This window comes from Podarcis gaigeae, assembly GCF_964106915.1.
Source record: "Podarcis gaigeae genome assembly, chromosome: 11".
In the NCBI taxonomy this organism is placed as follows: Eukaryota; Metazoa; Chordata; class Lepidosauria; order Squamata; family Lacertidae; genus Podarcis; species Podarcis gaigeae.
The window spans coordinates 43,284,246-43,309,008 of NC_139687.1; the positions used below are offsets into that span (position 1 = coordinate 43,284,246).

Genomic DNA, 24,763 nt, shown 5'->3' on the forward strand with positions numbered 1-24,763 from the left:
CTGTTCTTAACCTGAAACTGTTCTTAACCTGAAGCACCACTTTAGCTAATGGGGCCTCCTGCTGCCGCTGCATGATTTCTGTTCTCATCCTGAAGCAAAGTTCTTAACCCGAGGTAATATTTCTGGGTTAGCGGAGTCTGTAACCTGAAGCGTATGTAACCTGAAGCGTATGTAACCTGAGGTACCACTGTATTTCTTTTACTATGAAGAAGCATTTCCATTTTCTTTTTGTCAAAGGTCAGAGATTGTTAAAACCAAGAGGAACACAAAGCACAAACGAAACCAGCAGAGTAGCAGGGTGATTTGTGAGACAACAATTCCAATGTTATAATTGACAAGGCAGCCTATAGTCTTAAAGACACCTATCTAATATATTGCTCATAGGAAGTGAATCACTGGCAAAAATAAAAGCCAGGCCATAATAATAATAATAAATGCTCCAATATCTAGTTAGGTAGGGCTTCCCAGCAAATCTTATATCATGCTTGCTTTTAGGACTTGATCCTGTGTTGAGCTAACGGTTCTTGTGCATCAATGACACCCTTTGGCAGCAGGATCAAAGGACCAGGTTGCCCGAAAGAAAAAAGTTGTGCTCATTTTAATATTGAAGCCAATGCGATGGGTCCTTAAGGAAAGTCATCAGGATTTACATTGATCTGCATGTTGATGTGGCTATTGCCATTTGTTCATTTTCAAGTGGCATTTTAGCAGCGAGAGATCTGAAAATAGCACTACACCTTTAGTCTGTTAAGGGTGCTGAGAGTTATTAAAGGTAAAGGTAAAGGGACCCCTGACCATTAGGTCCAGTTGTGGCTGACTCTGGGGTTGCGGCACTCATCTCACTTTATTGGCCGAGGGAGCCATGTGGCCAGCATGACTAAGCTGCTTCTGGCGAACCAGAGCAGTGCACGGAAACGCTGTTTACCTTCCCGCCGGAGTGGTACCTATTTATCTACTTGCACTTTGATGTGCTTTCGAACTGATAGGTTGGCAGGAGCAGGGACCGAGCAACGGGAGCTCACCCTGTTGTGGGGATTCGAACCACCGACCTTCTGATCAGCAAGTCCTAGGCTCTGTGGTTTAACCCACAGCGCCACCCGCGTCCCACCTGAGAGTTATTAGGAGACCCCTATTCCTAAAGGTTAAATAACCTTTGAATGTAAAAAGGTTGTTTACCCCTGCATAAGCTCCCTGTTTGGTCAAATAGCTGCAGCTGACAGGCATGCTCGTGCGTAGCTGATCTGCTCTCCCTTCTGCATGCAGAAGCATCTCTGAAAGGTGATTTTATCTGAAAATGTCTGCAGTTCCAACTGCTGTTCAAAGACCCAGATAACAGCCACAGTTGTCCCTGCTCTAGTACTTTTTGAACCAAAACCTTTGCCAGCAGAGTGGCGATGCAGAAAGCTTTATCTCATTAATTTCCCCAAGTGGTTACACTGCAGAAAATTATCACCCTCCCCCTTTTTTTAGCAGCATCAGCTCTTCCACGAGTGTGATTTCTATCTTAAACCAAAATCTGATCCATCCCTACTTTAATCTAAGTAGCTTAGACACAGTGTCCAAAATATTTGGAAGACATTTTTCCCAGCACTTCAAACCACAACTTTTTTTTTTTGCACTGCCCCCTCCAAGAAAACCTCCAGCTAGTGCATCAGCTGTGAGGGTGGTATGGAACAATGTCTCAGAGACACCTGGCTCTCATCCATCAAAGACTGCAAATCTTTTAAAGTTACTGTCTTTCCCTGAAGAAGAGAGACGGGTGGGATTTTGCAAGGCTTTCGTGAAATGCTTATTCATGAGAATCTCTGCAATTTGGACATTTGAGTAATGAACCTGCCTCCTGTTTTTCAGTTTAACTGACACTGCCCTCTCCTTCCCATCTCTATAGAATTCTTGCACAGTTGCCAGCTTTTTAATGGGCTTTGCTCCTCTGCCTATAATGGCAGCTTGAGTTACAGACATTGGCAGGCAGTCATTCTCCCCATGTCATGCGGCCACGGAAAGCAGATTTCTGCAAAGGAGGCCACTTGGTAAAGGCCCGAGAGCAGACCAAACCAGCTTCTGCTTCTTTATTCCTGGTCAGTTGGTGACCCTAGCTGTGGATGGTTTCCATGTCTCCCAAGAAAGTGATGGATTTAATGTCAGATGTTTAGATCCAAGATTATGCAGCCCGGCAAAGAATAAAAGGAAACGGTTATTCATGGTTACAAGTGGTCAAGTTTTTTTTTTTTTACCCGGCACATGATGTCTTGAGCAGAGCTCAATTTGTAACAGCAGTTAATCATCCATGTCTTTTACAAATGGGAGATCATGCTTCACTGCAACAAAATTAACCTCTTCAGATTCTCCGTACAGGAGATCAAAACACAAAAGGGTAACATTCTAAATCTAGGGCCTTCAGAGTTAATCTAACCTGAGGGAGTTGGACAGAGATCACACTGGTTTAACAGAGCATGACTAGCTTGATTCTGACAAACCTTCCTGGATTGTGTGTGTGTGTTTTAAAAAACTCGCTTCATGTCAAACTAAAAGCCGATCCTGTTTCTGCCAAAATGTCTCCTCATTTAATAGAATTAGAGCACAATCCTGAGTATGTTTACGGAGACGTCCAACTGAGCTCAAGGGGCTTTCCCCAAAGTAAAGCGTGTACAGGATTGCAAGCCCACAGGGGAATCCGATATACACATTTACTCAGAAGAATGTACCATTCTGTTCAATAGAGCTTAATCACAGGTAGGTGTGCTTGGGATTGTCTGTGTTACATACATGAGGGTATGCCTTACTGAATTCAGTGGGCTTACTTCTGAGCACAGATTGGTGAAAAAAAATGTATTTCAGTAGAATCCTAACCATTCTAACCTCCCAAAACAAAACACAGAACAGAAACACAGGTATCCTTCAAAATTCTCACTTTTCTTAATGTCGCAGTGCAGTTCTCTATGCCTCCAAAATGTACAAAAAGTCCATATAGCAGTGGAAGGTATGCACAACAATGCGTGCATTAGTGAAAATAACATTAAAAAATGCATTACATTAGAGAAAATTGCCTGCCAGAATGTGCATATTTAGAAAAGTAGACACTAAAACGCTAATGGATTTTCATCTGTACTTTGTTCTTCTTGTTTAATGCAACCAATTGAGGTGGAATCCTGACAAGACAGAAGTACTGTTTTGGGGGGACAGGGAGCGGGCAGGTGTGGGGGATTCCCTGGTCCTGAATCGGGTAACTGCCCCACGTGTGCAGCCTGGGGGTCATTTTGGACTCACAGTGTCCATGGAGGTGCAGGTCAATTCTGTGTCCAGGGCAGCTGTCTACCAGCTCCATCTGGTACGCCGGTTGAGACCCTAGCTGCCCGCAGACTGTCTCGCCAGAGTGGTGCATGCTCTGGTTATCTTGCACTTGGCTACTGCAATGCACTCTACGTGGGGCTACCTTCAAAGGTGACTTGGAAACTACAACTAATCCAGAATGCAGCAGCTAGACTGGTGACTGGGAGTGGCTGCTGGGACCATATAACACAGGTCCTAAAGGATCAGCACTGGCACCCAGTACGTTTCTGAGCCCAATTCAAAGCATTGGTGCTGATCTCTAAAGCCCTAAATGGCTTCAGCCCTGTATATCTGAAGGAGCATTTTCACCTCCATTGTTCAGCTGGGACACTGAGATCCAGCTCCAAGGGCCTCCTGGTGGTTCCCTCACTGCGAGACGTGAATGAAGCTTGATCACACATGCCCCATTCACCCAACTGGACCACACACCACTGGGTAATACTGTATATGATAAACCATACATCAACATTTCCATATACAGTGGTACCTCGGGTTACATATGCTTCAGGTTACATGCGCTTCAGGTTACAGACTCCGCTAACCCAGAAATATTACCTTGGGTTAAGGACTTTGCTTCAGGATGAGAACAGAAATTGTGCTCTGGTGGTACAGCAGCAGCAGGAGGCCCCATTAGCTAAAGTGGTCTTCAGGTTAAGAACAGTTTCAGGTTAAGAACGGACCTCCGGAATGAATTAACTACGTAACCAGAGGTACCACTGTATATGAAGATTCGGTGCACATGCAAAACTGCTCAGCAAAGTCTAGTTTTCCAGTCAGCAAAGAGATATTAAGAGAGGTTTCATGGCATTTGCAAGAAATGGGATGGGCAACTTCCTTTCCCAGCAAATGCTCTAAGATACCATTAATCCAAGCTTTCAAAAAGGCAGCATTTTCTCTCTTTCACCTGAACACTTTGATACACTCAGCTCCCCACCCCCACCAACTTTTTTATTTTATTTTATCCCTTTACTGCAGACCTGTATATAAACAAGTCAAAATGTGGGCAGTGCATAAAATGTGCACCGTAGTTGGAACTTTAGCAAGAAATCAATATTACAGTAAATGTCAAAATGGATAAATAAGCTCTATAGTCCCTCCATTGTTAAAGCGATGGGAACTGGCAGAACCAGGGCAAAGGGGCAAACATATCAAGGAAAGAGACACAACTATATTCTGGCAGCAACACACACTATTTTAATGATCTAGACAGGATACTAGTCAATAAAATGGGTTTATTCTCCCCATCTCCATCCAACGCACCCACTTTCAGCACCTTCTACCTCCCATTTTCAATTTTGTCATTCATAGCAATGAAATGGGCAATAAAACATGTCACAGCTAAATAAAATTGCAAAATGGGGTGAAGTTTAAGAGAATCACAGTGTCTGCTCATTGTGTCTGCGTGCAGAATTATTCTTGTCTCTTGTAGGGCTTGCAAATTAAAACAAATTAAAACTGGTGGAGTTTGAAAACTTCAGCTAAATATATGCTATCCCCCCCCCAAAAAAAACCATTTAAGGGTTGCTAAAGCAACTTAAGCTAATGGAATATGTGCAGCTTGCGGACTTAACATATAGAATAAGGGAACAAGGAGAACATATGTTTAAAGATTGGAAAATGTTTGTTGAATATATGGGTGAAAATTGTGTACATTTGAAAATGTTGGCAGCATTAATATAAATTCATCAGTGTAAATAAGTTTTGATGGATGTAATAATGGAATGGTTTGGTTTATGTAAAATATGCAGGGATTTATGATATGTAAAATGAACCATGGAAAGAAGAAGGGAAGTCACTGATATGTTAAGGTTGTTTAAATGAAGATTCCAAATTGTAAAACAGAACAACTTAATAAAAATTATAAAAAAGATTGCTAAAACAAACAAACAAACAAATAAACAAAGCATAAGCACCAGTGCTTTGCCATGCTAGCTGGAGCTGATGGGAATTGTAGCCAAAAACATCTGGAGGGCACCAGGTTGGGGAAGCCCTGGAGGAAAGGTCCACTCTGCACTTCTTCCTTCCCTATTTAAAGAAAATGTTCTCTTGTTAAAATCTCCAGCTCTGGCTTCCTTTGGGCAGAAGTGCCCACTGTACTCCATGCAGTGGCGTAGCGTGGGTTGTCAGCACACGGGGCAAGGCAAGTAATTTGCGCCCCCTAACCCGTGGATTTGCGCCCCCTAACCCATGGATTTGCGCCCCCTAACCCGTGGATTTGCACCTCCTAACCCTAACCCCCAGATGTTGCGCCCGGTGCGGCCGGCCCCCCCTGCACCCCCCACGCTACGCCACTGACTCCATGCTCTGGTAACTTCTAGATTAGATTACTGCAATGTGCTCTACATAGGGCTGCCCTTGAAGATGACTTGGATACAGCTGCATTGGTTGCCTGGCCATTCCCAGGCCCAATTCAAGGTGCTCTACAACCCTAAATGACTTCGGTTCCAAATATCTGAGCGACCATCTCCTTCCCCACCAACCATCCTGGATGCTAAGATCAGTAAGATCTTGGCAGCTCCACCTCCCTCAGGTGAAGTAGGCATAGAGAGCAGAAGCGTTCTACAAATTATCAACAGAACAACTATGTGACAAGAGAGGCTGGATACAATATCTCAACTAAATATAGAAGCAGGTGTATTGTGTAAGATTAGTTTTGAGGCTCTGATCAAAGACTTTATATCTGAAAAATGTTCTCCTACTTTTTCTAACTGCAAAGTGGAAGTATACAGAAATAAACATGATTTTCCATCTTATTGTAGGCTTTTTTATTTTGAAAATTTTATATATACACACACATATATATATATTTCACGGTTCATTATTGTTTATATTTTGATTCAGATAAATATGGGGACACCAAAATCTTTTAAGTGTTAGGACCTCTTAATCCGGCCCTGATTACAGCACATCTCTTGCATCACGTGCGTATGAAATGACAAGGACACACGCCTTCCGGGCCTTGTACAAATATCCCGCAAGAAAGGAGGAAGCTGGGGTTTAGTTGCACGCGTGTGCTCATATCCTAGCCAAGCCCGGGTTGTGCAGCCTGATCCTACGCATCTATACTCGCAAGTGCTTCCCCACGAGCTCTACAAGGCTGCTGCCCTACAGCACAACCCTGCGCCTGCCTACTCGGAAGCAAGCCTCGCGGAGTTCAACCGGGCTTTCTCCTACGTAAGTGGGTGCAGGATCGCAGCCTTCCGTCTTTTTCCCTGGACTGCAGACGCAGCAAAGCGACCAGCTTCCCTCCCGCTCCGAGCTTTCCCCCGGTTTTCCGCTCCGAGAAGCCAGCCCACGGGGAGGTGGAGCCGCTGGGAGGCGGCGCCGAAAGAGGCCGGCTCGGCTTAGTCGCCTCCGCGGCCTTTCCCGGAGCCGACGCAGGCGCAAAAAGGAGAAACCCGCAAGCCGATCGCTGAGAAAGGAGAGCGGGGCAGCTGCCTGCCCGGGACCCGCGCCCATGAGCTGCGAGGTACGCAGAAGGAGGAGCTCCCCTGCAAGCCTGCCGGCCTCCCTCCGCGATTGCTGGCTTGCGATTCCCCCCTCGGTTCCTTCGATCACGATCCGCCCCTGGGCCTTCGGCTTCTAGGCGCCATGAGACGCCGCCCCCTTCCCCGCCACCCGGAGAGGGCATTTCTGAGCAGGGGTCGGGGTGGGGAGGCACCTGGTTCCCCGTTAGCCTTGGCCTCTGATCGGAAGCCTTGGTGAGAGAGGGGAGCGTCGGTTTGCTTGGGCGGTAAGCCCTCTGCATGCGCTCAGAGGCACGAGCTTCTCCAGTTTGGTCCCCGGGGTTTGGGCTTTAGGGAGCGCTGCTTGAAATGCAAGCTGCGCGTCTTGCCTTTCGGGATCATCACGGAACTGCCCAAGGTGGGGGTTCGTAGCGTGAAACGAACTAAGAGAATAAAGTAGAAGTTCCACACCAACAGCAACAATTTCTTCCTCGGAAAAAGCCTCAGAATAAAGTCATGGAGAAACAGCAGCAGTAGGAGTTAAATTACAGCTCAAAAACCCAGATCAGTCATTTAGAAGTGGGTGTAAACATGCTGTTTTGGCATCTGGTCCTGGCATTGTGCTGTGCAGTTCAATCCCACAGGTGTGCACAGAAGGACTTCTGCACTTCCCATTTTATTAATAAAAACTTGCAATTCTGCACATGTATCCACTATCCCTTTATTGGAAGTTATCCATATATACATTGGTTCCATGCTCTTAACTGATGTGAACCGAGCTGCAGGGAATCTTTTTTCATTTTATTTTCCTTGAGTGCATTTGGTCTGTTTACACTGGAGACCAGTGAATAATGCAGCACTGCTGTTGTGCTTGTGTTTAAAAAGCCTGACTTGACTGCCTTGGCCTTTGTGGAACTTGCTTCCAAGCAGGTTTGCTGACCAAGGAAGGCGGAAAAAAATTACTTCTTGATGGTCCAGTGCAGTCCCCTATGGCCTTAGGTGAGCCATTGCTACAATATGTAGTCTCACAATTTTAAGAATGTATTTTTATCCTGATCTTCAGCCGGTATGGGAATAATAATGCTAGTTGATCGTGCCGGGCTGTTGTACGAATTTGCGAGATAATGTATGTTGTGGGCAACTACGAAAAGGGTATGTTTATTCGCTCACAAGCCTGCTCTTGTTCCTCTGAAGAACTCATAGTAGCTTGTGTAGGCATAGGTGAGTGACTATTATTATCTATCTGGTTTGCATTTCTAAAACAGGTGGTAGTGCTGTACTTTGCAAAAAGTGCCGAATTAGCCGGTGTCCGCACTGAGACCATTTCCGTGCCCCAACAGATAACATCCCTGCAGCTGTGGGAAGAAATTGTCAGGAGGCATTCAAGGTATGATGACTTCCAACTGGTAAAAGATGCTGCCTCTTGAGTGTGTAACTGGCCCAAGATCACCCAGTAAACATCGTAGCCAAACTTGGGTCCCCTGGTCCTTGTTTGACCCTCTTAACTTATCCTTTGCTAACCTGGTGCTGCCCAGATGTTCTAGACTTAGCATGCCATGTGTGTGTGTGTGTGGGGGGGTGTTGGGTTACTGCTTTTGGTTTGATATTATATGTTGTGGTCTTGTTGTGAATCGCCCTGAGACCTCCGGGTATAGGGCGGCATATAAGTTTAATAATAATAATAATAATAATAATAATAATAATCAGGCCTAGGTAGCGCAGGGGCTGATGGGCCTTGTAGTTTTCAGAGGGCAACAAGTCATGATTTATTGGGGGGGGGGTCGGCTTCATATTGGGGAGGGGCCAGAACCTCAGTTAGTTATGTATTTTTATAGATTTTTGTGGGCATCTGCCCCACCTTGGCTACACCCATGCACCAAGTTAGAAAAGGCTACTGTGACCATCACACTTGTAGTGGTGGCAATTCTATTTCCTTGTAGGCGGATAGTCTCCTCAAAGAAACAAATGGCAAACAGCATTATTACTGTCCATTTGAATTCTTGGTTGCTTGGGAAATCAGAGTTTAGGAACTGGTCTTGATAAGTGAGTGTCACAGAGCCTGTGGGACGTACCAGAGGGAGCGGATTTGCTATGCTAGCTTCCTGGCAGGTGGTTCCCTGTTGCTTACCAGGAAGGGCAAGGCAGCTCAGACTTCTTGACTGCGTTAACCCTTTCCCTACTGGTAAGCAACACCTGAAAGCTAGTATAGCAGCTCTATCCCACCTTGTGAGTCTCTTCTGCCACTAGCTCTTTTCAGGAACCGGTTTTACATTTGGGATACCTGATTCCTCTTTGGGTGGTTTCAGTTGTTTAGCCTCAGGCCCGTGGCGTCCTAGGAAACATTAATCTTTCTCCTGATGTCGTTCTTTAGGCTCGCTGCTATACAGGATCAAGTTGTCTTTGCTGTCCGCCAGGAGTACGTGCTTCTTGGGGATCAGCTGGTGGTCCTCAACCCAGGGGACGAGGTTGCCGTTATCCCCCCTATTAGCGGAGGTTAGCTCTGGAAAGACGGCATCAGGTGTGTGCTCTTGTCTTCCTAAAGGGCGATTCATTTAGGGGAGTGCACATGTTACGTTAAGTGAGTGTACAGAAATTGTTGTGCTGTACACTGGTACAGTTATTCACAGGTAACATTCAGTGGATATGCAGTCTGTGTCCCTTGTATACACAGTAGTTGAGCTGTGCAAATCAACAAGTGTACACCTTTGGAAACCAGTGCTTGTGCATGTGTCGAGACTGCTTTTTCTTGTGTTCAGTGTAACATGTGAATGAGCCTCTCGGCACTCGATGAGGTATGAATAATGGTGGGTCTGCACACATGATATGGGTACAGGTGCCAAAATTACGATTCTCTATACAGACAGAGGAGTTGTGTCCTGTGGCAGTAATTAAGAATAACCTAATCCCTATTCCGATCTTCCTCATATGTTTCCAGTTGTGTGGTTTAGAAGCAGGGAAACAAAGTCCCACTAGGCAGGCTTGCCCTCTTCAACCATGTTCCTTCTACTTTCCACATTTTGGGGATAAATATCTGAGTAGGAAGCTAGTTCTAATTGTGGGGCTCCCCGCTCAATTTCGCAGGAGGGGAAATCCCTGAATAGGTGTCTAAAACAGAAGTTTTCAACCTTTTTGAGTCCACGGCTCCCTTGATAAACTACATTCTTTCTGCGGCACCCCTGTGGGGCTGAGGAGCCCAGTTATGTCACCCTTTGGAGTGTTTCCCCAATCTCTTCTTGTCTGTCCAATCCCAACAGCAAGGGCTATAGGACTGGCTGGCTGGGCACCCTTGCCTGCTTGCTTGCTTACTCTGAGGCCACCTCAGCTCCTGGCAACCAGCGCCCCCTGGCCAGCCCCAGAGGCACCATTCGTCCCTCGAGCTTCTAGCCAGGGCTGCTGCAACAAACAGCTGTGCAAGCCTTTGGAAGGCAGAGACACAAGAGGGCATTAGAGAAGGGAGGGGAGGAAAGAGGGCCAGTGTTGTCCGCAGCACCCCTGACCATCATTTAAGGCACCCCAGGCTGTCACAGCACACTGGTTGAACTGGTTGCATGACTATTCAAAGTGGCATGACACAGCTTTAAATGTCCAATGCAGATGAGGCCCAAGTTGCACATGCCAGATACACTGTGATGCTGGTTTCTCTCTCTTTCCAGCATCCACACTCTAAATACACTCATTTAAGGCTTTGACCTGGAATTTCTATTATTCTAGTAGCAGGTCAAGAAGCATTTTTGCAAATGATCCCATTAACTGGAGGACCATATTTTTCTGTGTATAACACCCCCATGTATAAGACGACCCCTATTTTTTTGGACCACAAAAAAGGGGGGATTGCCCAGAGTTGTTCAGCTTTTGGGGGGAGGGGCACCACCCCCAATCACTCTACAACCTGCCCGCAAATGCAAATAGCACACATCGCCACGGCCACCAATCGTCTGTACGCTCACCGCCAAAAGCCCACCTGCCCACTCGACACAACCACAGCCGAGTGCTGTCGTAAATAGCACGCCCAATTGCTGCAGCCACAGCCATTCGTCAGCAGGCCTTGCCGCAGCAACCAATCACATGCCCAATCGCCGCTGCCAATCTCTTGCTGGCTGCTGCCACCAATTGCCTGATATCCGTGTGTAAGACGACTTGCATTTTTTGCATATTATATCTAAGGAAAACATATCGTCTTATACACAGGAAAATATGGTAATAACTTTCATTTCACCACCGCTTATTCCTAGAGAAGCCATGAGCATAAGTGAGGATGAGCCCAAGGACTTGATAAAATTGAACCACGAGAAGCTCTCGGCAGACGAAATATCAGCACTGGTGGTTTCCCCCTGCTGTGGAGCTGTGTCTTTATTTATAGGTAGGTTTGATGCACATAGTATGAATTTTGGAATAAGAGAGAAACCCAGTATTTTTTTTTAAAAAAACCCTGTTAAAATCACCCTTACAGAACTTACATAGGTGGTTGCAGCTGGTTCCCAGAAAGAAAGAATCATCCATATTCTGTCAGAATTGTCCTTTCTAGTTACCCCTCTAAGCATATGAACATCCAGAGACAGTTACAGTGGTACCTCGGGTTAAGAACTTAATTCGTTCCGGAGATCCATTCTTAACCTGAAACTGTTCTTAACCTGAAGCACCACTTTAGCTAATGGGGCCTCCCGCTGCTGCCGTGCTAATGGAGCACAATTTTTGTTCTCTGAGGTACCACTGTATATCCCAAACCCTGTCAAAACAACCTTTCATGGTGAACCCTATTGGTTTCCAACACTGTGCCAGTTTCATGTCTGCAGCCACAAGCAGAAGTGCTGCAACTTCTCCGGGGCTGGGGACTAGGCTTGCATGTACAGAGCTTTTGTTCTGTTAATGTGCTGTGGACCCTCCTCAGGTGACTGGTCTCATTTGGACCTGGAACCACTGTCTGGGAAATCATTGATAACCTTGTTAACCAACTTTAACAAAACTGTTGAAGTGAATGTTTTTGTCCTGTTGACCTTTTCCAACCAACCAGTTGAGCACGTCCTTTCATTTCAGGCACTACCAGAAATAACTTTGAGGGGAGAAAGGTCATACACTTAGAATATGAAGCATATGAACCGATGGCAGAAGCGGAAATCAAGAAAATATGCACAGATATTAGATCAAAATGGCCTTCGGTGAAACACATAGCTATACACCATAGACTTGGGTATGTATGACCAGTGATCCAATTATTGTCACGTCAAGTTGCTCTTGTAATTTCTGTCTCTTGTTTTCTTGTTTTTCTTTCTTTGGGAGCCAGTGTGGTGTAGTGGTTAAGAGCGGTAGTCTCATAATCTGGGGAACCGGGTTTGCGTCTCCGCTCCTCCACATGCAGCTGCTGGGTGACCTTGGGCCAGTCACACTTCTCTGAAGTCTCTCAGCCTCACTCACCTCACAGAGTGTTTGTTGTGAGGGAGGAAGGGAAAGGAGATTGTTAGCCGCTTTGAGACTCCTTAGGGTAGTGATAGAGCGGGATATCAAATCCAAACTCCTCCTCCTCCTCCTCCTCCTCCTCCTCCTCCTCCTCCTCCTCCTCTTCTTCTTCTTCTTCTTCTTCTTCTTCTTCTTCTTCTTAATTTTCCTGTTGAATCCTGCCTCAGAAAGTATAAGAGAGGGACATGACAGTTCTGACTTGAGATTCCTAGGATATAGCTTGCCTGCAGTGTGTGAGTGTGTGCAGTAATTAGCAGAAAGACAGTGGATTTTATTTAGCCCTCTAAAGATTAAGCGAATACGGATAAAAACAACTAATATTTCCTTTCGCTTTTCTCTGTAGTTCGGTTCCCATTAGTGAAGCGAGTGTGATGGTCGCAATCTCTTCGCCTCACAGAGCGGAGTCTCTTGAGGCTGTGCAATATGGCATCAACGCTTTGAAAGCAACCGTCCCTATATGGAAAAAGGTATGTGTATGTGTCATTTCTCCCATCTTTCCTTTTTCAATACAATAAACTACACGTATTCCATATGTGCCTGGTAGGGACAGTTTGGCAAGAAGGGTGAAGTTTCTCCAAGGGTTATTTAACAAACAAACAAAAGTGTCAATCTACATGTGTCCGCCAAATTTTGCTGCGACTTCTAAAAACATGTGCTACACACACACCAAAGCTCCCATCAGTTTGATCCAGGTATTTGATTAATCTTAATATATAAAAGATATCTTTTGTGAATGAGGATATGTAATGGGGCAGAGATTCTGGGCCCCACTAGAGCTGCCTTATGGCTTGTTCACTGAAGGACACTGACCTTTGCTTTTGGGAGTCTATGCATTCATCCATATATGCAGTCAGTTTCCCTGCTCTCCAGGGCTCCTTTGTAAATTGATCATTTAGCTGTTCTCCTGAATTGTGCTGTGGGGTTGTTGTTTTTAAGGTTTTAATAGAACCCATCATCAACAGGAAGTTTAAAAATCTTAGATGCTTCAGGTTGGTTGCAGTCACAGGAACATTTTTCTCTCTCCTCATCTGTGTTTGCTGATCTGTGTGATCAGCTTTGCAACAGTTATCATCCATGATGCTCTCTGGTTGCAGGAGATCTATGAAGAGGAATCCTCTTGGAAAGAAAACAAGGAGTGCTTTTGGGCCAAGACACTGAAATAAAGACTACCTAACTGTGCTTACATAATACAGAAACTTCTGTTTCAGATTAACAACTCTTTCACATGACAACTTGACCCTAAGCCACTTTCTGTCATTTGATTAAGGCAGCTTCATAACCTACACAGTCAATTTTTTTTTAAAAAAAGATTGTCAAACATTTAATTGGAAATACACTAATGGTTGTGGAATATATATTTTTTATTCTAGTGATTTCTTCTAGGGGTCAAAGGTATGTAAACATAAAAGTTACTATCCCTGTGGAGTTGTTCACACTTAGCAAATTCTTATTTCAAACCTGCTCATTAAAGCGGATTCGTTCTGAGTAACAATGGGATGTCTGCCATGCTGCTAGTTCAAAGCATCAGCCCAGCATTCTGCTGGGTTACCGGGGCTCATCATAGTTCATAGTTGCAGTTCGACTGAATCACATTTGCTGAACACAAGCCACAGGCACTCCTGAGCCATCGCTCCCTGTAAAGTTATTAGGGCAACTACTTCTGCCATGCTGCTAGCAGCATATGGACTTTTTCCAGCACTGGGTGGAGCTTTTGGGGCTTATTAGAGTCCGAATGCTGTCATAACTCTCAGATGGGTTTAGTACATACCAGTGGCCATGGGAAGGTGACTTTGGCTCCTTTGACTATGTGTAGGATAATATGCAGCTACAGAAGCGCAAGGCGTTTGTAACCCTAGAAGTAATGTAGCTCAAAAGGGTGAGGCTGATATTCACAATCAATGGGAACAGTAAAGGAGTAAAAGGTGTGTGGTTTTTTTTAAAAAAGTGCTGCCTGATAACAGAATAAACTTAAGTGCCTTTTGGTAGTGTCTGAAGATAATACTTCTGTCATCATGCATTCATGTTTTGATTATTGGTTTCAAACATAAGACTGCTGGGACAGATTTAGATGGTTAAAAATGTGATGTAAAAGCACTGAATTAATTTTTGTTGTTCAACCATTATTTATGTTCAGCCCCTTCCTTTATTTCTGAAAATATGGACTCTTCTTTAGAAGCAGATTAAACTCAGTTGTGCCCCAAAGCCTGCAACAGATTTTACGTTTGTTTATTTATTTGATGCACCAATACGTTTTTTGAAACCATGTGTAAATGTGTTGTGGACCTGCAGTAATGCAGACAACCACTGTCTTATGTATGTCCTCTCAGAAATACGTCCCATTTAATTTAGTGGGCCTTACTCCCAGGTAAATGGGTATGCACTTTAAAAGAGCTACTGCACTCAGTGGGATAAAAAGCCACAGGCTTACAGTTTTTCCCTGGTAGGGTGATCAGCATGTTTTATTGAAGTTTAAGAATTCTAAATTTAAAAAGGAGGGTGAAAATATGTATCTTATTTAAGATCTGAATGGTAAATATTTATATTTAAATTATAAATACATTGAATTACATTAAAATGATACCTTCCAGTAGCACCTTAAAGACCAACTAAGTCAGTTCTTGGTATGAGCTTTCGTGTGCATGCACAAGTGTGCATGCACACGAAAGCTCATACCAAGAACTGACTTAGTTGGTCTTTAAGGTGCTACTGGAAGGAATTTTTTTTGTTTTGACTATGGCAGACCAACACGGCTACCTATCTGTAATTAAAATGATAGTAAAAGGGGAAGAATTGCCAGGCTTTGCATATCCAGACTTTTGAATTTTTGATACAGCAGAGCACCACTCTGTACATTGCTGTAAAGAGACATATTCTGAATTTCCCTGCAACATTTCTAAGAGAATTTGCAATACACATCTGGAAGAGCAGTACTTGGTCCTGTACTGGGAACAACCAGTAGGGGTCAGTGGAGAAACTGCTATGCCAACAAGCCTGTGACAATACAGTACATGCATTCTCTATTTACCAAAGGAAAAGAAAAGCAGATTTTTTTTGTTTCCATTGTAAGGTGTAAAACGATGCTTGTTTCCATGATAACTAAAGCAAATAGTATGTTTTCTTCTGGATTAAGGACAGTTTATCAATTTACAGTTAAGTTTTGACTTGTATAACTTAATCTCGTCACTTGGAGCGCACATTTATCTGCAGGCAGAGCTGGGCTGAGTCTTTCTAAGCTACATGCCCAGCACAGTGAATAGAAACTAACTAACTGCAGGCATATGAAATAAGAGTTCAGTGTAGTCTACACCAGGTTTGTTTCAATTTTACTCAAGGCAAATCCGTTTTTATTTCAGTTCTGAAATTCTGAAATAAAAGTGCAAAATATACATACACAAAGGCAAACTATTACACCTGGATGCATCATATAAAAAATGAGAACACACTATATACAATGGATTTAAAAGGTAGTGCAAATGTACATAACAATGTGGGGAGGACAAGGTTTACTTTGAACTTCTGCACAAACCCCAAATGCAGAGAGTTCAGCTTGTGCCAGCACCATCTTTCACGTTACTTTCACAGAGGTAAGTTTTGCCCTGTACAAATAAAGCCTTTATGAAAATTGCTCACAGCTTCCTGGTAATTTCAATTGGTGTTGACACAGCAGAATGTATATTAGTAGAGCCAGGCTCCTTTACAATTTCCAATGAAATGCTGTATTCAGTACACTAGTTTGAAATGAACAGTGCTGGTGCAGTTGAAATCCTAGCTTTGTCATTAAATAGGGTTCAGAGCATGCCCTGCTTTCTCTGGGTGGGTAAAGTTGGTTAGATAGGATTATCCTTAACAAGCCAATGTAAAGGAAGGTGGAAGAATTTGCACCCGAGAAACAAAAGAGGAGCTACAAATCAATTGTGCAGTTGAGTGACCTTTGCCTCTGGAACATCTCTTAGAACAGTACTGATTCTGTTGTGACACTTAACATTGCGTCAAATTCCACTAAAATAATGCCTTTTTTTAAAAAGGTGTGCATGTTTATAAACCTATATATTTACATTCGATTTAGAGGAGGACTGCAGATTCATGCCAGTTTGAAAAGTGCAATAAAATTAGTATTGGCGGTAGAAACTATGGAGTGTGTAAATTGCAACATGTGGCTTAATGGAAATGAATGAAAGCTGCAGGATTGCAAACTTCCAGCTTCGAGGGCTGGAAAACATATAATTTCAAATATTCAACAAAAGTTATTTCCCTGATCTTAAAGACACAAATTTTTTTGGGGGGTGTGGCTGTATCCCTTTGCAAGTGTCCAACAGTTTTTCAGGCAGATATTTTTTTGCAATAGCAATAGCCCAATAGTAGCCTAAATACTTCTAGAATATGGCCCCAGATGTAGATCTATCATGGGCTCTCATGCATTTTTGGTGAAACACGGCCTTTTTGGAACTCTGCCCCAGGAAGCATTTAATAAATACATAATAAAAATCATCACCCACAAATGCAAGAGAGAACAGCCACAGCAGAAGGAGTGGATACTTCCTGCTGCCTTAGAGCTTCCAGCCACAGCCTTCATAAAGAGAGCCCTGCATTCACGCAAGTGGCCCATCTCGTCCAGCATCTTGTTCTCATAGCGGCCAATCAGAGGCTTACAAGAAGTCCATCAGCAGGATCTGAGTATGACATTATTGTTGCTTATTCATATTAAGTTTGGCTTAGTGTTAGGTGTGAATAGGTCGGAGAGTACGCTTCTGTAGGCCTTTTGTACACAGCTCTAGACTACAGCTGTGTTAATGCATAGCTGTCAACTTTTCTTGCGAGGAATTCTATTCGGAATAAGGGAATTTCTCTTTAAAAAAGGGAAACGTTGACAGCTATTGTTAATGTTTTAACAAAGACTATCCTGACAGTCAATCAATGGTATAGATATATATATGTATATATAAATATATAAACCATAGTATTTCTGGCACAATTCAGTGTTTACTGCTTCTGGTCCTGCTGATTCAGAACAGCTATTAATAAAATACAAAAAACACAAACAAGAAAAATAAAAATATTTTAAACCCTTGTAAACAAACCCCCAAACTGACCAGCAGTTATTGCTAAAATAAAATAGTACCTGTAAAAATTTTTCCCCAACTATAAAAAATGGCATTTTCATTGAAAAAAAATAAGAAATTAAAATAATCCATAAGGCACTCCCAAGTTGTTGAACCAGTGTGATTGCAAGCAATGTTTGAGGATCAGAAGGTTGGTGTACACAGTGCTATTCCTGCTATATTCATTCTCTGTCCTTAGTAAGTTCTGCAATTTCATCAACATCTTCCACATCTTTTGCCATCTTCTCATATTTTCGTTTGAAGAAACCGAGCTGTAGAAAATGTTTTGAGATGTTTTTAAGGAGATTAGCAAACACCACTGAAATACATTTATTTAAAATAATTTCCTTATGTATGGTATATGATACTTAAGGCTAGCTCATACATTTAATTAAAGGCTTAGTGCTATGTGCATGAACCTCAGACTAGGGCACCTGTTTCCCTACAGCATGCTATGAGAATGGAAGATTTTGTTTTCGTTTTCAATTAACCTTGGTTTGTCACAGAAAACTATGACTTACAGAAACAAGCCAACATCAGACTCTGGTTTCTGACCTTTGCTTCTTTCTCTAAATCAAGGTTAAGATTAATCGCAATTCTGGGTTCAGAAATAATGGCAAACCATGAAAAAGGGTGTTCCATGCACATAATCCTAAACCTTAGTTTAGCATTATGCTCAAATCCAGCCACAGATAAAGCTATAGTATGTGAATTCAAGATAGGCACGGCTGATTTCTCAGTGGTTTCTGGAAATTTTTGGAAAGCAGTTCTTAAGTTCTGCTATGCCAGGAATGACTGGGTTACTATTGAGCAGGAACCACAAAATGAAATATATTTGAGAAAATGACTACAAGACATAAGAGCAGCACAGCTCAATTGTTTACCACTAGAGCGGAGTGGATTGTGCAGGAGTTTTCTGCCTCTAGTGGTGGATCTATGCCTCTCACCTCACGAGTGGGAGTTCCGTGGTAATTTGCCTTCTCCCCTACAATTGCTTCCTAATCGTTAACTTACTTTCCATAAGGCAGCAACTAGAGCTAGCAGCAAGAGGAGACCGACCAGGACACTTGCTATCACAACTCCAATCGGCACGTCTGCTTTCTCATCGGGCTTTGTTATTGTGAGCGGAATCTTAAAAGAAAGAATGGTTGTAGTTAGACAAGGTAAGGCAGCAGCAATTCTCAAATAAAAGTGATCAATGCATTCTGCATGCATTCTTTGGCCACTCGTTGGAGAGCAGCAAGTGTAATTGTGCTCTCGCCTTTTGTTCTGCTTCGTTTGAATTCTAGCAGAAATTCTGGGTTTCAGAACATTGGTAATAAATTTTGCACTTGCACTTTCATAATAATTAAGATACAAAAATATTTCACTGTGCCCTGGTTCACGCGATACAGCAAGCCGAAGTTCAGCGTACTGGGAATATGCAGGCTGCAGGAGAGATGCTTGCAATAGCATCCGTCTTTACTGGTTCTTTTGACCACCACACTGAACTGAGCTAAACCAAGGTTTGGCTTATCATGTTGTTCAAACCCGGTTAAGAAGCTCTCTTTTCACTAACCACAAAATGTATCGGGGGGGTTGTTCTTGGCAGTGGCGTAGCATGGGTTGTCAGCACCCGGGACAAGGCAAGTAATTTGCGCCCCTAACCCGTGGATTTGCGCCCCTAACCCCCAGATGTTGCGCCCGGTGCGGCCAGCCCCCCCTGCACCCCCACGCTACGCCACTGGTTCTTGGCTACAGTTTGTAGTTAGTGAGGAGAAAGGTCAACTACGAGACTGGGTTTAGATGACCTGCTAAGCTAAACTTAGTGTGTCTTAACTCTGTGGCAGTAAAAAGGAAAAGCAAAGTTACTGCAAGCTCATCTCCAGATAGCTTGGTTTATGTAGTGTGAACCAGGTCTCTGTGTGTTCCTGTTGAAACAAGTTAAAAAGGAAGAAAGCAGAAACTGTCACATACAACTTTTAACAAAAAAAGCACACATTATTATTATTATTATTATTATTATTATTATTATGCCAAGAACAAAAGAAGGAACTATGTTGGGTGCTGAAAATTACTTAAAAGTATGCCATTTATCATTTTTATTTGCTTTCAAATATATTGCAAAGTATTAGAAATGCACCTTTGGAGGAATAAGATACTCCAACTTTTTACATTTCACCTATGCAAATTTATCCTATTAAAATGCTCCAGACTCCATGACGGAATTTCAGTGAAGGCAGATTCCGGCAGCATCCCTACATAACAGGCTTCCTTGAACTCAGAAATTCTGGTGTCAGTATTTCCCTTTGAGGGGGGAAACGGAAAATGGGAGACTGCAGGATTTGCTCTGTTTGGATTTTGTTGTTGTTGAATTGTTGCTGGGTGGTGAATGATTTAATTTCCAAATTGATATAGTCACTGCATTTTGTTTCAATGTATTCCACCTAGAGAATATTTTAGGATGCACCTAATGAATGAAATCAAATATATGGAATAAATCCTTCCTAAACATTTTGTAGGCACAGCCATTGTACCCACAGGTTGGATAATTGGAAGAATATAACTTTAAGGATTTGCTGTTTTCTTCTTCATCGTCCAATATATCCTGACATTAACCCAGGAGCTGGCAGCCTTTCCATAAAGTGAATATAATTATAAATACAGATGATCTTGTTGGCTTCGAAATATATTTAGGGTTTTCAAAGATCTATGGGAATTCAAGTTTAGCTCTGAAAATCTGGAAGGACATTTTAATGTATTTTTTACTTCCAAAGGCAAAGTTACAATTAAATTGCTTGATGAAATATAATCTCATAACTTATGGCGAATTCCACCCTGTAAACCACTTAGATATTTCAGATGTGTTGCCAGTAGAGCTTTATTGTTATGATTATTCTGCTGTTTTGGGTGTGGACACACTGATACATTTCATTGTGTCTGTCTTCTACATACATTACTTTGCAACAAAATGACCATGATAATGATTTTTGCAGAGGCGGAATCATTCATTATTGCAGTCTGCAAATAGCCCATTTTAACTCTCGCTCTTCTGTGTGGGAAACCACAACAATTTCCTTAATTTGATTCATGCATCAAGACTTCTCTCACAGCAATTACATTCAATTAAATCACAATAAATTGAAAATTATTTGTTTTTAAAGTTAGCTAAAGAGATTTCTGTTCCATCTTTGGGGGTGGGGGAATCTTCCCAAGTGGCTAATAAAAATAAAATCAAGCATTTAATATTACAAACCATATAATTATAAAGCCGCAGTAAAAGCAGCTTTAACAGCATTAATGTAATAATTATCTATTAAAATACTGAGCGAGGGATGTAATTGTATTCACATACTGCTGAAAAGACAGGAAAATAGGCACCAGCTGAGCATCTCTGGTGAAATCATTTTACACCCGGGGTGCCACCAAGAAAAAGTCCCTGCTCGGCTCTGAAGACACTGGGAGTGAGGCCTTGATGCAGATCTAAAAATGGGAAGGTTTATATCAGGCATAGGCAAACTCGGCCTGCCAGACGTTTTGGGACTACAACTCCCATCATCCCTAGCTAACAGGACCAGTGGTCAGGGATGATGGGAATTGTAGTCCCAAAACATCTGAAGGGCCAAGTTTGCCTATGCCTGGTTTATATAGAGCAGGGGCTGGAAACATTTTTCAACCCCTTCTGCGTGTGTGTGTGTGTGTGTGTGTGTGTGTGTGACATGCCAGTAAGGAGGGGTTCAGAGGCAAAAGTGGGCACAGCAATTAATGTAAATTTTAGGCTAGTTACTATACACAGTCTCTTGCCTCTCAATATCCTCCATCCAGGCAAGGAAAAGGCATCAGGGGCAAAGGGAAGAGAAAGTCAGTTATCCAACAGTCCCAGTTTCACTGGGATGCTGGGGGAGACAGCCCTTCAACACAGCACCAAATGCAAAAGAAAATCAACATTTGTTGCTTTGCCTAGGCTTGCTTTCAATGACTGCCCATTGGGGAACAGGAGACCCGTGTGGCAACGGCGTCCATGCAGGACATTTTGCCCTCCTGCAGCATTTCAAATGCCTCCATCGCTTTTGACAGCTGCTGCTACGAAGGGCTGCTCCTAGGGAAACTGGGACTTGGAGGCAAAAGCCAACCTCCTGTGGCAGACCCTTAGGGCAAAGGGATCTGCCAGAGGGGGTGGGCTGTTTCCCACAGTAACATTTTCAATCACCTACGCAAGAAATAGGGGCATTCACGACCGGGTGATAGTTATTTAGCTCTTCCAGGTCCTGGAAGGACTCTGAGGAGTGGGGACACCACTCCCTCCTTCAAGATGATGCCTCTTGTGTAATGATACACCAACCCATTCTGCCAGTCCCATCCAACTAGCTTTCCCGAATCTTGATAGACAGGGATCAAGAGGGCATGTAGATGGCCTCACCACTCCAATTACCATATTACCATAGCCCACCCCTGCTTTTTCCTTCTGTCCAAGGAACCATCATTAGAATGATGTGTCTTCCTTGAGTGGAGAGAAACAACTGGAGAAAACCTTTAAGCCCTGCTCTGAAACCAACACACCCATCATTTCTTCATTTTCATTTTCCATCACACCATTGGACAGCAGGCTCAATGTGGCAGTACCATATATTATACAGTATATAATATAACATAATATATCCCAAGAATACATAGAGAGAGACACCTGGCAGACTAGAGTCTCTTCTGAAGATCTGGCAGAATGGAGAGGCATCAATGCAAGTTAGCCCTTCTTCATAAGTAGACCTTCCCATAGACCATCTCTCAGCATTGGGAATCAAACTTCCATATCCCATTGCTGCTTTCCCTTCTATCTATTCATCTTCAGCCACCTTCTTTTTTGAAGGTTTGCAAGCTCCCAATTTAATATAAAAAAATATGCTTTTGTACCAACTTTTATCAGATCCATGCAAACATCCATTTTGAATAAAACTGTCTTGAATAACAAAGTTTTAAAGTTTTATAGATAGCTTTAGGTTTCCTTTGAGCCAAAATTGGCCAGATGCAACGCCATAAAACTGTTAAGTTTCCAGTAACTTTAAAACTCACACAGCAATTTATATGTGTCAGTAACAGAAGTGTAGCCTTTTTATAAGAGGAAGATACCGCGCGCCATGTGTTTTTAAATGAGCGTGAAAATGACATAATAGCTTTTAGTGTGGCAAGACTGGAGCATAAAACAGTCAGACTCACTGATAAAGCATTTTCTCCAATCACAAATAGATCTGGATCGTTTGTATCCACTTCTGCACTTGCCGATAACTCTACTGTCTGGAACGCTGACTGCAACAGAAAAATGTAGCATATTCCAATTAAAGTATATATGGTTTTCATAAAGTGTAGGCAATTATTTAATGCACAGAGCATTAAAAAGGAACACAATGGTATTAGAGAAACGGCGTGCACAGCTACCTCCCGACTTTCAACTTTTATATAAAAGGGTCATAGTGCTAATTGTTCCATCTTAGGAGGCTTAATAATAATAATAATAATAATTTATTATTTATACCCCACCCATCTGTCTGGGTTTCCCCAGCCACTCTGGGAGGCTTCCAACAGAACACTAAAATACAATAACCTATTTGTCAGTGCCACCCGAGGTCCCAGCTCACAAGAGACCAAAGTCCAGTCCAAGTTATATACAAAAGGCTTTATTGAAGAACATTGTTGTCGTTACATCCAAGCTCCGTGGCTCCGCATCTGTTACCCTTAGATGTTAGAAGTCCCCTCTGAGTCAGTCCCGCCCCTGCACCAGCTTAAGAGGCTTGTACTGCTCCACCTTTTCCTCTCCTTCCTTTTCCGCAGGGTCTTTCTGCCCCCCTGTGCTCCCTCCCTCCGGGACTCCCCCGAGGCTGAGTCTTCTGACGCCTGCTCCCCCCTCCTTCGTGCTTTGGGACCAGGCTCCTCCTCAGGGCTCTCCTCATTTCCGCGCGCCTCCACATTTGAACTTGGCGCGCGTACGTTGCCTCTGACCTTCCTTTCGACTGTTACGCTACTCTCGGTACTACACTCCTCCCCTTCCGGCAGGACGTTCTGCTCCGAACTCCTTCCCCTCTCTGCTTCCTGTTCTGCTCTTTCTGACACACTGGCAACTCCACCCCCTTCACTCCGTTCTGACGGAGAGGCCGGTCCCGATCTCCAGCCCCCACTGGAGACTCCCCCTTCGTTCCCCTGCTTCTGACTGCCTCCCTCTCTACTGCCCCTTGGCCTGACCAGGGGGGCTCCCTTTTGGGAATCCTCGGATTCACTTGACGGACTCACTGACAACCTCGGGTCGTCGTCGTCCTCTTCCTCGTCGCCCTGGGACCCCTTCCCCTCGCTCTCTGTCCCTGAAACCCTGACACTATTAAACATTAAAAGCTTCCCTAAACAGATGTCTTCTAAAAGTTTCGTAGTTATTTTTCTCTTTGACATCTGGTGGGAGGGCGTTCCACAGGGTGGGTGCCACTACCGAGAAGGCCCTCTGCCTGGTTCCCTGTAACTTGGTTTCTCGTTTAAGCTCCATGCTGAGTCCGTCAAGGATTTAAGACTGCGATCCTAAACACACTTATCTGGGAGTAATGGGACTTCAGCGGTATTCTGCATAGTCATTTATATGACTGTAAATCTGATAAGAACATGAGAAGATCCTGCTGAATCAGGCCCATAGCAGTCAACTTTTCCCTTTTCTTGCAAGGAATCCTATTTGGAATAATGGAATTTCCCTTTAAAAAAGGGAAACATTGACAGCTATGATCAGGCCTGTGACCTATCTAGTCCAGCATCCTGTTCTCATAGCAGCCAATCAAATACCTATGGGAAGCTTGCAAGCACGACCTGAGTGCAACTCTTCCTTCCTGTGGTTTCCAAGCTGCCATTCAGAGGCATGCTGTTTCCAACAGTAGAGGTAAAACACAGCCAGCAGGGATAGCAGCTATGGATTGCCCTGTCCTCTCTAGGTCTCCAGCTGTTTATGAACTATAGTTCCTATAATCTCTGACCACTGTTTCTGCTAGCTAGGGATGATGGGAGTTGTACTCCAAAAACAGCTAGAGACCCAATTTTTGGAAACACTGGTCTAAACCTCTTTGAAAGCTATGTGCTGTGAGATATTAAAACTGCCCCTCTTCCTTGTTCTGGAAGGAAAGGAAGAAAAGAGACCATCTAGACATGGGTGGCAAGAGGTCACCATATGATCCAAGAGAAGACCAACGAGACAGCAGGCTTTAAAGGCTGTTTGCACATCAAGGCATATCGTGGATAATTCCATATAAAGTCATATTTGGCAGCTGCAACACTCATATGGGGACAACTGTTCATATATGTCATAAAAGCCCACCAAACAGCTGCAAAGTCTTCAGGATCTGTGTTTCCACTTAATGCTTTCGTTCCAGGATAGTGATGCATATAGTATTTTCTTAAGCTAACTGTCCCACTGTGACATTCGAGACATCTTTC

At 43.4% G+C, this 24,763-nt stretch overlaps 2 protein-coding genes across 9 annotated transcripts in view; one reads left to right on the forward strand and one right to left on the reverse strand.

Moving 5' to 3' along the window:
• Positions 1–6,638: 6,638 nt before the first annotated feature.
• On the forward strand, positions 6,639–14,432 carry MOCS2 (molybdenum cofactor synthesis 2). 7 transcript variants are annotated; one of them, XR_014556382.1, is made up of 7 exons: positions 6,639–6,799; positions 8,042–8,163; positions 9,148–9,294; positions 11,014–11,136; positions 11,811–11,964; positions 12,574–12,697; positions 13,325–14,432. XR_014556382.1 is itself a non-coding variant. In XM_083703743.1 (7 exons), exons 4-7 carry the CDS (start codon positions 11,016–11,018, stop codon positions 13,391–13,393), a joined length of 468 nt encoding a protein of 155 aa, XP_083559869.1. In that variant the 5' UTR covers positions 6,649–6,799; positions 8,117–8,163; positions 9,148–9,294; positions 11,009–11,015; the 3' UTR covers positions 13,394–14,432. The 7 variants fall into 7 exon arrangements, 4 of the variants coding, with proteins under 4 accessions (XP_083559871.1, XP_083559869.1, XP_083559868.1 ...); XR_014556384.1 differs by having other exon boundaries at positions 6,640–6,799; positions 11,009–11,136; XM_083703743.1 differs by having other exon boundaries at positions 6,649–6,799; positions 8,117–8,163; positions 11,009–11,136.
• A 1,109-nt stretch (positions 14,433–15,541) lies between these two features.
• ITGA2 (integrin subunit alpha 2) overlaps positions 15,542–24,763 on the reverse strand; it is a 52,997-nt gene continuing 43,775 nt past the window's right edge. Inside the window, exons 28-31 of one of the 2 annotated variants that reach the window (XR_014556361.1) lie at positions 22,520–22,609; positions 18,344–18,460; positions 17,100–17,601; positions 15,542–17,012 (exon numbers count right to left, since the gene is read on the reverse strand). Coding sequence is in view for 1 of the 2 variants with exons in the window: in XM_083703424.1 (XP_083559550.1) it covers positions 17,512–17,601; positions 18,344–18,460; positions 22,520–22,609 (297 nt within the window). In the remaining variant the exon portion in view is untranslated. Of the gene's footprint in view, positions 17,602–18,343; positions 18,461–22,519; positions 22,610–24,763 lie in introns of both variants that reach the window. The other variant, XM_083703424.1, reaches the window with a different exon arrangement.